Source organism: Pteronotus mesoamericanus, unplaced genomic scaffold, assembly GCF_021234165.1.
Source record: "Pteronotus mesoamericanus isolate MK-2021 breed Mesoamerican mustached bat unplaced genomic scaffold, CSHL_Meso_final contig_56, whole genome shotgun sequence".
Taxonomy (NCBI): Eukaryota; Metazoa; Chordata; class Mammalia; order Chiroptera; family Mormoopidae; genus Pteronotus; species Pteronotus mesoamericanus.
In genome coordinates, this window is record NW_026555201.1 from 8,094,900 (window position 1) to 8,110,352 (window position 15,453).

A 15,453-nucleotide genomic window follows, 5' to 3' on the forward strand; every position below is an offset into this window, starting at 1 on the left:
GTGGGAACACATCTTAGAATCCTAGACTGTTAGAGCTGCACAGAATTGCATCAATTAGCAACAATCTCATTTTAGGTGAGCCACAAAAGTCACAAAATTCTCTGGCCTTCTGTGGTCCTCCTATACAAGTAAAATATCTCCAGTTCCTATGCTGTGTGACTGCAGGAACTATTGGCACTACCCAGCTCTCTGCAGGTATTTCCAGGAGGAGGTGTACATGGCCCGTTGGCAGCTATAACCACCAATGCCCATCTCCTCCCGGACTCCTGCCCATCACCTCTTTGTCTCCCCTGATGTTCCAGCTCTTTCGGAACCACTTCATTCTAACTTGGCCACACAGCCTCCGCCTTATAAGCCCAACACTGTTGTCTGTAACTTGTTTTATAAAAGGCTGGAAGGAAACAGAGTGGAATTACTAAGTGAAATAGGAAAGCGTTGACTCAGATGTACTCAGATGGCAGACTTTACCTTACTGGTCCTCCTTTGTCTGGTCAGATGCCATGTTGCTAGAAGTGCTCTCGTTTATAAAAAGTTTCTTCACCTCGCTCCTCTGTTATTTGTTCTTTAACCCCACAACCCTCTGTCCCCAGCCCCCTTCAGCCCAATTCAGCTATCATCCAAAGAAGTCCTCCAAAGACAATGTTCTTCCTGCATTTTATCTACATAGTTCCATTTACTTATGTTTGCTTTTGCTTATTCTTGTTAGACTCTGAGTGTTAGTTTTGCATAGCCAAGGGTCTATCCAAAGCTGTTATCTCTCCAAGATGAATCCTGCTGCATTTTTCAAGTAGTAATTTTCCCAACAGGAATCCAAAAGTCCTAGTGACTTCAAAGTTGCACAGCTTGTCAGTGATAGATTTTAGGCCAGAACCTTTTTTCTGAGACTTCTCATTTTCAATCCAGTACACTTTCTGTATATATCTGTCAAATCTTCAAGCCTCGGTGCTCCTTGCAGGCATGGAATAGTTATCTAGCACAGCACAGTGCTTCAATCCACATTCCTTCAACATTCTTGAAGACCCAAGCTCTCAAATCTTTTCCTTTGGCGCCAGTTACCAATAGTGACCAGTAGAGGGCAGCAGAGGAACAAAAGCACTGGCCCTGGAAGAGATGGGGTTGAGTGTTGCAATCAAGTAAAAGCCAGAAACATCAAAAACAGAAATATCATGGAATACAAAGTGCAGGTTTATCAAATTTAGCAAACAAAAATACAGGACACTCTTGGACATGCTTATATTAAAAATTATTTGTCGTTTATCTGAAATTCAAAATAACTAGGCATCCTGTATTTCACATGGCAACTCAAACAAGTGCCATCGCACATGAACCTGATGCTCAAGAAGTGGCCTTGGTCCTTATCAGAAACCTGTTGGAAGGAATTTAAAGGGGAAGGTGTATGGTGAACTTACAAAAATCAGATGGTAACAGGTGAAAGGGGATTGCAACATCTCGATATGTGGGCAATTCATATCTCCACCCAGGTCCTTGACACAGGGAACAGGGAAAGTCCCACCGAAAAGGTGATATTGAGCACAAACTCAAAGATGGTGAGGGAGTTAGCGACACATATCCTCAATTGAGCAAGACTATTCCAATGAGAGGAAACAGGCCGTGCAAGGGAATGAAAGGGGGCTGGTGTGGCTGAGGCTGAATGAGCACAGGAGAGTACAAGAGGAATGTTAGTGAGGCCCAGAGGAGAGCAGAGCATGGAGGAACTTGTAAGCTTTTGCTTTCATCATAAATGTGATGTGGAGCCATTGCATGGTTTTGAACAAAGGAGTAAAACACTAAGACCTGCTTTATTTTATTTTTTAATTAAAAAAAACATGTTTATTGATTTTAGGAGAGGAAAAAAGAGCTAGAGAGAGAGAGAGAGAGAGAGAGAAACACCAATGTGAGAAACATCAGTAGTTGCCTCCCATATACGCCCTGGCTGGGGATAGAACCCTCAACCTTTTGGTGTGTGGGACTGTGTTCCAACCAGCTGAGGCACACTGGCCAAGGCCTAAGACCATTTTAAAAGGATCACTATGGCTGCTATGTTGAGGAAAGGCTATTGAGAGCAAAACTGGAGGCAGGAAACTCGGTTATGGGGCTACTGCACTAAGCTAGCACAGAGAGGAAGGCAGAGCTGAGACTAGAATGAGAGCAGTAAAGATGTGATGAATTCTGGGTATATTTTGAAAGTAAAGTCAACAGGAGTTACTGATGGATTGGATATGGGATCTAGGAGACAGAGAGAAGTCAGAGATGGGTCCAAAGAGTTTGGCAAGAAGGGAGAATTGCTGAAGTGGTATTCTTGAGTAGATGAGAGGGGATTGGATCTAGACTAGATCTAAATGAGGATAACAACTAAGGCGTTCATATTTTATAAAATCAATAAGAAGGAACATGGTGGAAAGTAAGACAGTAAAATATTAATAATACATCTACATTATGAAGACAATGGACACAAAAGGAGGAAAGTGGATGAGCCCAACCAGGAAGAAACTGTAATAAGTTAGGTTAAATGAATACAGATTAAGGTGTTGGTGTGACTCTCAGATTTGAATAATCAGGACTCCTAACAAGGGCCCCAGGCATCAGGAGGTCTCACTCTTTGAAGTGATTTCCTCAAATCTGTGACCCTCCCTGGGTCAGATGAGATTGGATTGGCATCCATCTGGATGGAGCCCTCCAAGCTGGCTAAGTCCCAATGCCTCTGTGATGGGCTGCTCTCCTACCTGCCAGCTAAGGGGCGGAGTTGACCAGATGTCCCAAGTTGCTCCATGATTCATTCCTATTTAGTCATTCATTCTGTGCTATGGCCAAATCCTAATTCTGGGAGAGTGATGTGAGAGCCAATCATGTCCCTGGGCAATGCAGATTTTTTTAAATTTAAGAATCGTGTGATATTGGACTCCAAAATGGCACTGGCATGCTGATTTAGGATGGCTTAAATTGTTTATATAGAGTGGGGCCCTGCAAAAATAAATATTTGCATGGGGCCCTACATACCCTAAGGATGGCTCTGAGTGTGACATAGCAATGAAGGGGCAATCAAAGAGATACTGTATTTTAAAGGAGAAGGAAGAACAGACACAACTTCAGGATTATAGGATGTAATGATATCTGTGTGTCATCTTCTTAGGTGAATTCCCCAACTACAGAAATTCCTTATACCTTGTTCTTACTCCCATTGTTTGGTAATGATGGGATTTAGCAAAGAGACAACAGGTGGAGCTTTTTGAAGAGCAGTGTGGGAGCTGTAAGAAAGTAGTTTTTCTCAAAATGTGAAGTCATGGTCAAATATTATGGGGTAGGTGTCAGCCAACAATAATCTCTCCAAAACAGAGCCGGCCAGGAAAGAGGTGAAAAGCATTCATTTCTCCCACATGCACTATTAATCTTAGACCCCTGAGAATAGAGTTCTAGAGATCGATCCAGCAGCTACATGAAAAATAAGTAACCTGCTTGCAATTTAAGTTATTTATCACTTATATATGACACCATGTTGTGGGTATCTTTTAAATCCACTCTAAGATCTCAAAGAAGTCTATGTGTGTTTTACAAATCTCAAACACCAGAGGCAACAAATCAAGGAGTTTATTCTGCTAGAAAATGAGTCCCCATACAACCCAGTGTGTCCTAGGTATATGCACAGAAACTAACACAGAGCTGTGCCTGACCGTGCAGCAGCAAACAGGCATGGGGGCCCAACTCCGTGGGTTCAAGCCTGGCTTGACCACTTCCAACCTCAAACAAGTCATTTTACCTTTCAGCAGGTTTCCTCATAAGTAAAACAAATGTTTTAATGGTATCTACTTCATGGGTCTATAATGAAGAGTAAATGAATTCATTCATAAAAAAGCACTTCATGGTGGACACATCATAAACACTCCAAAGCAGCCATTATTACTGTTTCTATCTAAAGGAAAAAAGATAAAAATGCACAACTATTCTATTTCCTGAATGAGAAAACATTTCTCTGCACTCTCCAAATTCTGTTTGTTTCCATCAAAAAAAAATATGGAATTTTAGAGATTTTCTGTGCCTTATGAAATCTGCCACTAGGTAAAATGAGTTACCTATCAATGTTACAGCTTTTTTTAAGAAAAACTTTTTTTTTTAATTATTCACACCTGGGGACATGCCTATTGACTTTAGAGAGAGGGAAAGGAAAAAAAAGAGAAACATTGGTTGGTTGCTTCCCTCCCCTGTACGCAGTACAGGCCCCACCGGGGATGGAGCCTGCCACCTAGGCGTGTGCCCTGCCAGGGATCAAACTGGCAGCCTTTCGGTGCACAGAATGGCACTCCAACCATCTGAGCCACATGGCCAGGGTGAATTTTCAAATTCTTTTCTCCACTTTTCTGCATCTGCTTACTGGCTCCTCAGTGGAATTCTCTTTCTGCATTCTACTTCTTGTCTTTCAGTCATCTTTTTGTTTTGTTTTGTTTTTTTGTTCATTATCAAGTCAATCTATTCTTTATATTTTACATTTGACCCATGCTTCACATGCTGGATGGGTTTTTTTCCTCCCTTGACCAGAAGTAGATGTTGTACGTGGAATTTTCTCACAAGCAAAGGGACTTTTCCAGCCATTTAGAATAACCCCATGGAAACACACCTGCTAAGCTGAAGGCAGTTTGATTTCTGCAACAAGGCTGATTCTGTGGAACATTCAAATATATTTCTATTCTACAAAGTCTTGTCTTCATCTGTTGCTGATTATGGATTGCATACACATTGCACTTTTCATTTGTTCCCCAATTTGCATTCCTCCTGTTCAATAATTCATCCCTCAGCCAACAGAGCATGCTATCTTATCAATGTCAATTTAATAATATTTCTGCCTGTTTTCCTCAATCATCATATCTGAAATAATAAATCTCCAATCCAGTCATTTTCTGTCCCTTTAATTGCTTTTATTTTGGTTCTTAGTTCTTGTCATCACTTGGTATTTATATTCACTTGCTCTATGACTATCTCCTTCCACTAGAAGGTTCAGGGACTTGGTTTGTTTTGTTCACTGTTCTTCTCCAGTACACAGAACAGTAAGTGTCCTTAGATATATACTGACTAAAAAAATAAGTTGTAATCATTTGCTTCTTCTTACTAATTTTGCTAAAGTTTTACTGCTACTTTTTACTTACTGTATAAAATAAGATCAATAATTTTCATAAAAGGCCTAAAAATTAAGACCAATATGGCTGACCAGGGGTCAATCCCCAGCACCCTCTCTCTGAGGGCAGCAGAGGGATGTGTTCTAGGTTTTCTATTATTTCTTGATCATAGCATGTTTGTTAGGAAGGAAGCTTATAGAAAATACATTTAAGGAAGCAATACTTTTTATCAACATATTCTCCTACAACTTAAAAGCCATACACTGAAACAGAAGTATAAGGGCAGACATAGATTTAGTCACACAAGTATTTTAGCTTGAGTAAAAACTTCAGTGATAATGGAACTAGGTCAATTGAATTGCAATCGAGGAGATTGGGGCCATTTCTTTGTAATATTTAGAGACAAGGGCTTAACATCAAGCCCTTAACAACATAATGTAATGTTAACAAGTTATATTAACGTTTTGAGTGAAGCGCCCATATAGCAAAGAAGAGGGCATGAAGTTTCATCTTTTACCTTAAAAGTTCATGTCAAGTTTTTATTCTGTATAATAAACACCTTTACTTTTAAAATATAAGAACAATGTATTAAATAACATGAGTCGACTTAACACTCCAAAAGGCCTTTTATCTTGAGTCTGTCTGTCTTTCTCCGGTGTATCACCACTCGCCTGGGAGGAGTCTGGCTTCATTAGAGAACTAGGGAGCAAGAACCGCTCCCTGGGGGTAGGCTCTGTGCTCCCCGAAGTCTCTGCCCATGCTGTGCACTGCCGTCCCAGGGCTCTATCATTCAACGCTCCCCTGCATCAGGCCCCCAGCTGTCCAGCCCTCTGACCCATTACTCCCAATCTACGTATTTTAATTAATGTTTAATAGAAATATTTTTGGGAAGGGAAATTATTGTCTCCTTACATCTCTCACTGAACCCACCAAACACAACCATCTAGTACACGATTAGTATTGTCCGGAAAACTACCTTAAATTCTTCTGAAAAAAATAAATACCCAGTCCACAATCTTAGCAGATTAACACAAGGATGTATTCTTATTTATTCAAAGTCCGCTGCAGACCCACATAACTCTACAGGGCATTTGCCTGTTACAGGTTGGCTCACCGTTGACCTCACACTCCCACAGTCACCACAGGATAATCAGTGGTGGAGAGGCGGGAGGTGCACTTAATATGCTTCCCCTGAAGTGACATGTTGCTCTCATTTTATTGGCCACAGTAAGTCAGACGGCCATGACTAACTTCAAATATATGGGGGAATACAGTCCTCCTGTGGACCTAGAGGGAGCGCGACATCAGATATCACAGACAATAGTACCACCTGTCACACACACGTCTATCTGGTGACTGAATGAAATCTAAGACATTTTTATTACAATTTCTACTCCGTGTGTACTTGCCAGTATCTTTGGTAATCCTATTATTTAACTCATTTCTTGTTTTAATTTTACCATTCTCCTTTGGACCTTGTTTTAACAAACAAAAAAGACAAAATGCTCATTTAAATGTTCATCAGGAGAAAATAATATGAAGTGCTTTCTCATAACTGTGAAACCACCATTACCATAAATCCGCCTTAATTGGATGCTTTACCTCATCACATTAATTAAACAGGTCACTAAACCTATTCCCTCCCACTCTCCCAATAGAATGTATAGATCTTACTAATGACAGCTTCACAGTGTGACACTTGCCTTGATACCATCCAGGTGCTCTAAAGCAAATGTATTTTGAATGTAACCAGAAAACAGATTAGATGTAACCTAGGAAAAACTTCTGTGTTTCTCGCAGTATGAGTGAGATACTGAAATTTTTTGTTTCGTAATTCAGATTAATTGATTTATTTAATAAGCACTTCCTAGGAGAGATTTCAAGGGGACATTGAAATGAGAGCTTACTTTCTGCTAGATGAGTGACCACATGTTCAGAAGTGGCTAAGCTTTGTTTGCAGCCTGTGACGCCCCGGTTTGCAGCCTGTGATGCCCCGAAGCACTGCAAGTTGTGGCTCCAGCCCCTCTCTCTCCAGCCTCATCCCATGCCCACTCTTCATCCACTTGACTTCAGCTACTGGCCTCTCTGTAAACCCCGGGATCCCTCTTGTTCTTCCCCTTCTTTCCCTCATGCCATTGACTTTTTGAAAGTCCAGGTCAGCTGTCTTGTAGAACATCTCATATGCTAGATTAGGTGTGGGCAAATGTCGGCCTGTTTTGTACTGCCCTGGAGCTAGGAATAGTTTTACATTTTTAGAGGGTAGCAAAAAAGAAGAGCGAGAAGAAGAAAGAGGGTGGGAATTATGTGAAGACTGTATGGACTGCAAAGCCTAAAATATTTACTATCTGGCCCTTTTTAAAAAATGTCTTCTGACCTTTGTTCTAAATCATTATGTTTCTTCATGATATTATTTACTTTGTGCCTCAGTTCCTTGGATTTTGGTCAAGTTAACAATTAGATCCAGAGCTGTGCTGTCCAGTGTGGTAGTCAGAGCCACATGCAGCTCTCGAGCCTTTGAAATGTGGCCAGTTCACATTAAGAAGGGCTATGAGGGTAAAATACATACCAGATTTCAAAGACCTAGGATGGGAAAAATGTAAAATATTTCATTAATGATTTTGATATTGACTACCATGTTGAAATGCTATCTTGCATATATTGAATTAAATTCATCATTAAACTTAATGTCACCTATTTCTTTTTTAAATATAGCTATATTACAAATTTTAAGTTATATATATGGTTCACAAATATATTTCCATTGGACAATGCTGATCTAGAGCTGTGATTACAATCAGGTTAAATATTTTCAGCATGAATACTTCATAGCTGATCTTGTGTAGATCACTACTGCATCACAGCATGAGACACATTAGTTCTTTCCATTATTAATGCCCTAAGTTTGATAACTTGTTTAAAGGGTGACTGACAGGTACATATTTCCATTGTAAACATACATTTTCCTCTTCACAATTTGTAAACTATGATAGCCATGAGACTCTCAGTTTCCCACTGATATTTCACTTACTGGTTTTAGTATCCATTGGCGATCCTTGCTTGAGTCAGTTATTTCACCAGGGATTGCACGATGGTGTTTAATATTTTTTAAATTTCTTCTTCTTTTTGTTTTAGTATCACAATGAACACACCAAATTTTTACTTACTCCGTGCATGAAAAACAAATGCAATCATTTTTCTTTTTGATACTCAAATCTTCCTAAGTGTGCGTACTGGGAGGTCCTTCAGCTATCACAACCCCCTTAGTTTCTGCAGGCTTCCTTGCCTTCCAGTACAAAGAGTTCCTGGTCCACCTTGTACTTTCCTTGTCCCAGAGCAGAATGATTGATTTCTTTCTTTTTAGCCATTTCTTAAGAAACCCTTCATTTCTTTGAATAAGAAATGGGAAGCCCAAGCCCAGATGACACTGGTAGACATGGTCAGAGTTCCTGGGGTGACACTGCTTTCAGCCCTGTCAGTGAACCGAGCTAGAAAATATATTTAAAATGGAAGAAATCACAAACTCATATTTGTATTTTCAATTCAGGTTTAATATTGTAGGCATTTTTCTTAACCTCTTTTGAGTTTGTATTTCTTTTCCATGTACATTAAAAAACCTTCATTTAATAAAACATGAAGACATTTTCTTATTTGCTTTTTCCCATAATGCATAATTTAAAAATCACAATAACAATATTACAATTAACATTAACCACAGTGTGTGGTGAACTTTAAGATTTCTTTGTAGATCTTTTGTCCTGGGAATATAATCTACTAAGCATTTATAGTCAGAGTGACTTAAAACATTTATTCAAAGTATTCAAAAGTAACTTGAAGTAATTATTTTCTCTGAAAGGTTATGTTATCCATTTGACAGACAGTTTCATTTATGTCTGTTTGTGTTCAATTTTAGGTTTTGCTTTCTGTTTATTTTTGAATACATGAAATATTTACATGTTTCAGAAGTCAAAACTATTACAAAAAGTTAAACTCAGAGATCTTGTCCCTTCCCTGTCCCTTTTATCCTATTTCCACCCTATTTGTAAGTTAATTATTTTCATTAATTTCTGGTTTAACTTGCCTGTATTTTTCCCCAAAAAACAAGCATAAAAATACCCATAAACTATATGCATTGTTTATGTCTTTCTCTTTCTTATTTAACATAATATCTCAGAAATCACTCTTTATCAAGTTCATAGAGATCTTCCTTATGCTTTCTTTCTTTTATTTTTAAATTGCTGAAGAGAACTCCCCTGTGTAGATACACTGTAGCTTATCAATAAGTCTCTTACTGATGCACATTTCTGCTTCATTGAAACATTGGAATGTTTCCAATCATTTGCTACTTTAAAAACTACACAGTGAATAACCTTTTGTCTATGCTCTTTTGCATTTTTGGAAATGTAGCTTCAGAGAAGATCCAGGAATTTCATTTTTAGAAACACCCCAGGGAATCTGCTGTTGCCTACTGTGTATGGCAAAAATGGTATCCAGGATCCTAGAATTGTTAACATTTAAAAAAAAAAAAAAAAAAAGATGGATGGGAAAAAATGAGGAAATAACCAGTAAGGAAACAGGGTTCTCATCACCCTGAATCCTCACCTACACTATCTAGTCAAATGTAATTGAGTTATGCTCCTCATATGAAGAGAACCTTAACTTCTGGAGTCCTGTCCTCAAATCATGTTGGTAACCAGGAAAACCTATACATACATACACAAGTGACCCAGGTTTGGGCAGTGAACAGCTTTCAGTTTGGATGTAGCCAAGGGGCATCTGATAGTGGCTTCTAATTGGCAGTTGTTTGCACAGGTTTGGAGATCAGATTAGGAATGTTAGCTGTAAACAAAACTAAGTATTCGCTCACCAAAAAGGATTTATTCTGGAGAAAGAAAGGATTGCAATCCAGTTTGTGCATACATGGTGAGCCAGAAGCTGAAAACGATCAAGAAGCATTAAATCCCATTTTACAGAAGGGAAGAGCTAGTTAATGGGAGAGGTTGTTACAACCATAGAGGTCTGTTGTAAACACAGAGGTCTTCCTGTAGGGCTTTAGTGAAAACTCCTACCACAGGCCCTCCTCCTGCCCACTCAATAGCATGTAGGTGACTGAGTAGGTGAAAGATGATTGAAGGACGGACTAGAGTGAGAAGGTGCTTAGGATGGAACCCTATGGAAAACCACTACTTAGGAGGCCAGTGAAAGAGCCCAAGGAAAGTATCCATAGCCAAAGAGGCAGGAGGAAGACCTGAGAAGGCAGATCATAAAAGCCCAGGGACCTGAGTGTTTCAAGAAAACTGTTATCAGTGTCAAATAGTGTTGACAGAGGGGGTAAGACAATGGCTAAAAGTTATCTATTGGATTTAGTAACAAAGAGATCAGTAGTGTGACTTTTGACCCAGCAAATTCAATGTTGTACTGGAAACAGTAGCCATTGTGAGTGTTTAGGAAGGAATTCAACCTCATATAAATGATTCTTGAATACACTGGTGATTTGTCAGCTGCAGCAGAGAACTATTCTTCCAAAAGCAACAAACGTGGACATTTGAATCCAAAGGACAAAAAAGAAAAAAAAAACAATTTTAGTAGTATTTTCTCTTATAAATTTTTCTTAAACCTTTGGTGGCAGCTGTTGTTTATATTAGAATCTATCATAAGATGCTTTTGGATTTAGCAGTGTATGCTTAGTTATTTTAGGCCTATTATTAGAATAATTTCATAATAAATAGTAATCAAAATAGCAATTGTAGTAATATATTTTAGGTGTTCCTCAAAAAGCATTTTCAAACAGTATTTCATCAAGTATGAGAATCATGGCACCAGAATAACTTCTTAAAGCGCTGTCCTTTCTCTTCTGCTTTGCATCCCATCCCCCATCCTCATCTATACTCTGGGCTAGGAGTAGATAGTTCCCCTCGCCTCCTGCCCACTGTCAGCAGGTAGCAGCTTAAAGGAATTTGGGAGACCAAGGTGTACTTACTGAGAAAAAGATGAAAAGGACTTTGAATGTCACCCAATTCAGTGGTTTCCAAACCTGGCTAAGCATCACAATAAACAAATGGGACGCCTTAAAAGACAAAACCCTGGGTCCCTGCCCTAGATCCAGACACAATGGGTGGAATGGGGACTAGAGATCAGTACTTTGAATAAGTGCCTTTAAATTGATTATAGAAATTTAGCTCCTTATAGAAATTGATTGCAGTTTCCTGTGCTATAGAAATTCAACTCCAAAGCAGTCACGACTAGCTAGAAGGATCTCAGGATTGGAGATTCGCTGTTTGGTGCTTTGGCTGGTGGCCACCTGGCCTGAAGGGCACCTGGCATTTTGTTTTGGGGGTTTTGGGGAGGGCTTGCTTTCCCGGGTTCTCTAGGCTCACTGGACGTGGACTTCCCCGGCAATCCCCTCTCCTTAGGGGATGCCGCGTGCTAGCGGTTCAGCAGGTGCCACACTTGCCGCTGTCCTGGGGGCTGATTTCGTCCAGGCCTCTGGTGGACACTCCAGTTTCGTTTCCTCGCGCAGCAGGGGAGTACCAATCCTCACCTCCCCCGCACACTGCCCGGCCCGCGGTTGGGGGCGGAGCTTCGCTGCAGTCCCGCCCCTCCGCGCGCGCGCCGGCGTTCCCGGAAGTTGACCGTCTTGCTGTGGCGGACCTGATTGGCTGATGATGGCATTGTACTTGCCCCGGTGTCCCGAGTTTGAGTTGACTTTCGGAGAACTGAGTTATGGCCTCTTTGAGCCAGCGACTGCGGGAACTACGGGGACCCCTGCTCCCATCCAAGGTCCTGGTGGAGGAGAGCGATGAATGTCTGATGGAGGACGTGGAGGACGAAGATCCGGTGTTCGTCGATGCCGAGGAGCTCTGCAGTGGGGGCGTAAAAGCTGGCAGCCTCCCTGGGTGCCTCCGTGGTGAGGAAGCGCCGGGCTCCTGGGGGATGTGATGGAAGATAAACCCCCCGGGGAATCTGATGTTGCTTCCTAGTGTGGCCCTGTCCTCAGTGAGGCGCCCCATCGCTGTTAACAGGCCTCCTCTCGGACGGCCTAGTTGTTTTGTCCAACTTAGGATAAAATAATATTACTGTAACAGCAATAACGAACAAATACTGTGTGTTAAGCTTGTGGTGACGTGTATTATCTCATGTAATGTCCACAACTCTTCGAAGGCCCTTTATTATCGAGGATATTTATAATAGTGGGTATTGAGCCTGTGTTCACACCCAGAATTGGGGCCCGGAGGCCAAATACGGGATTATTTTTCAGGTGGTTAGAAGACACACACACCCAAGAAACACCTTTTAGGCATTATTGATTCATTAACCTTCTGTTAATAATATTGATATCCGTGTTTACCTTGTGTAGTTTCCTGTGCTATAAATTATACTTGTGACTGCTATTTAAGAATATTTTAACGTATAGACCAGTGCTGTCCTGTGAAATTTTCTATGGTAATGGTATTTTATATTTGCACTGTCCAGTACAATAGCCACTAGCCACGTGTGGCTACTGAGATCTTGAAGTGCAGGTAGTACAACTGAGGATCTGAACTTTAAGTTTAATTTAATTTAAATTAAAATGGTCCCATGTGAGTGGACAGCACAGGTTTAGACAGACAATTTTCAAGTATTTGTGGAGGGTTTAGTCATTTATCCTAGCAGTATTCATGACTGGCTACCATGTTCCAAGCAAGGTGTTTGCTGCTGGAATACCATGGATAGCTAAGATGATGAGGTTGCTGTCCTAATGGAGCTTATAGTCTATAGTGAATTAAACAGACATTGTTTAAATAATCACAGAAGTAACTGTAATAGTACTTAGTGCTTAGAAGAAGTAGTAAGCAGTGCTATGAGAGGTTACATTCTTGAGATTCAGGGAAGGCTTTCCTGAGGAAGTGACAGTTAACCTGAGGCCTGTAGTAAATGGGATAAACAGTAAGGAGGAGAACATTTAAAGAAGATAAAACAGCTTATGCAAAGGCCCTGTGGTGGGAGGGGCCATGGCATTTTTTAGAAACTGCATGAAGGTCAGTTTCTGAATTGGCTGAAGTCAGAGTAGCAGAGAGAGGACTGCTTTTAGAAGAGGAACAGCAGACTTTGGCCATGCACCATGCTTACCTCTTGGAGTACAAACTAGTGAAGCATTGTCTTATTCTAGAGGGCTTACAGGGTAGTAGAGGGAGACAGATAAACAAGTAAGTGGAATATAAACACCCTAATAGATATCTGTACATGGTGCCGTGTGTGCCTGTGTGTGTGGGGGTGGGGGGAGTTAAAGAGAATAGTGGATTTGATAAAGATATTGGAAGAGAGGTTTTAAAATTTACTAAACTTTTTTTTGAAGTTGTAATTGCTGATGAAAACACTCAAGAACAGTGTGAAGTGTCTGGACGTTTTCCATTAACGGGTCCTTGGTGGCGAGTGAAGGTACAAGTAAAGCCTGTGGGATCAAGGAACTATCACGTTCAAGGATTTCCATCATACTTTTTACAGTCTGATATGTCACCACCGAATCAAAAAAACATCTGTTCCCTCTTTCTTAAAGAATGTAATGTCTCCAGTGACATTATAAATAAATTTTTAGACTGGGTAAATAAAATATCAGGCTATAAAAACCTCAACTTTGAAAATCTTAGGGAAACATTAAGACTGTTCTACAAAGAACTTGGGAGAAATGGTCAAAAACAATCTACAAAGACTGAACAGGAAGAGTCCCAACCAGATCATGAGATGTGCCTTCCTGTGGAAAACACAAGTAGGTGTGATTTTTATCATCAAGTTGTAGTGTAATTAAGATAACTTAATGACTTAATATGTTTTAAAATGTTGCCACTATGGTGTCTGGCATAGTATTCTTTTTGAAATTGGTTTGATGAAAATGTGTTTATATAGTTTTTAGACTATGTTGATATTCCAGGTTCCTCATCTTTACTGTGAAGAGATTGGATGAGATGATCTTTAAGTTCGTTGCAGTTCATTTTCAGCTCTAAAACTCTGGTTCCCCCTCTCTAACTTTTGTGTATATAGAATTACCTTGAGAGGTTAAGAAAAAGTTGTCAATTATTCTATTTAAGAAGGCAGAAGAAAAAGGCAAGAATATTAGTAACCCATTTTGGAAAAATTTCATTCCGAAATGATTTAAAATATTTTTTAATGTAGTTTGTTATTTGGACATTCCCATATATGGAATATTTCAGTTGTTAGTTATTTCAAATAAATTTGGCAGAACCTCATCAAATGACTTTAATTACCAAAGGAATATGATTGCAGTCAGAAAAATGATTATAAAGGTTAATATGTATATTATTTTTTATGTCTAGCTTTGAATTTATCTTTGTATCATTGAGCAGAATTTTGTTATTTGCAAGCAAAATGAAGCAAAAGCTAAGAAGTAGTTACCTAAGCATTTACAGAACATGAACTTTGGTGTTAAACACAATGAAAATCATCTCAGTACAAAAGAAATTGTTACAATGTCAATTTCCTTCCTGGTTAAATATATTAATCTCTCTTTGATTTGGATTTCTTGAGCTGGTCATACTAAATGAGAAAATCCATCAAATCAGTTGTTCTAATGAGCTCATTTGTGTGTTTTCATTTGTTCTTTTCTGATCCTGTAGTTCCGTTTATAAGTGTAACGACAGCATTGAAGTTTCCAAAAATAATGGAATTCCTTCCAGTTCTTCTGCCTCAACACTTTAAACAGCTCATAAGCTCAGATTCTAAAGATGTGTTGAGAAAGATAGAAGAGATTTTGGTTACGAATCCATGGAAACTTGGATTTAGCAAAGTAAGTAAAACATTTGTTTAGCATTTGGTAATCTTACATAAGGCAAGATTTCTCAAACTTGACAATTTTTGCATCTCTTTTAAAGGAAAAAATTTGTATGGACCTCAAATGTTGATCTATTTTCTTTAAGTGTAACAACTAAATATAAACTTTTTATGCCTCTAGCAAAATTTATAAAGGAAAACAAAATAACAAAATAAGTGACATACAAATGATTAATAATTTAGTTATATAATTTAATATGACAAACATTTTTGGTAACTTAATTGTCATTTGCAACTTGAGCATAGATCTCATTGAAGACACACATTCTTATGAGTTTGGCAAATTCATTCTGCTGTGCAGTTCAATCCCCCACTTTCCTATCTGAACTTTTGAAAACTTTCCCTGTTCATATGGTACAGCATGATGTCATTTGATTTTTTAAATTTGGTACAATAATATCATTTACAAATGACTCCACTTCTGTCACTATAGACCAAGAGTAGTAAAGTGACACTGAGGTTCCAGTGGCATTGGAAACTAAATGTGGCACTTAAATTTTGGCAGTACTTAGTTAAAGGTGGTTTT

General features: G+C 39.3%; 1 protein-coding gene across 1 annotated transcript in view; it reads left to right on the top strand.

Moving 5' to 3' along the window:
• The first annotated feature begins 11,750 nt into the window (after positions 1 to 11,750).
• HELB (DNA helicase B) overlaps positions 11,751 to 15,453 on the top strand; it is a 38,573-nt gene continuing 34,870 nt past the window's right edge. Inside the window, exons 1-3 of the mRNA XM_054580066.1 lie at positions 11,751 to 12,009; positions 13,438 to 13,848; positions 14,714 to 14,883. Coding sequence (XP_054436041.1) covers positions 11,826 to 12,009; positions 13,438 to 13,848; positions 14,714 to 14,883 — 765 coding nt within the window. The 5' untranslated portion in view covers positions 11,751 to 11,825. The remainder of the gene's footprint in view (positions 12,010 to 13,437; positions 13,849 to 14,713; positions 14,884 to 15,453) is intronic.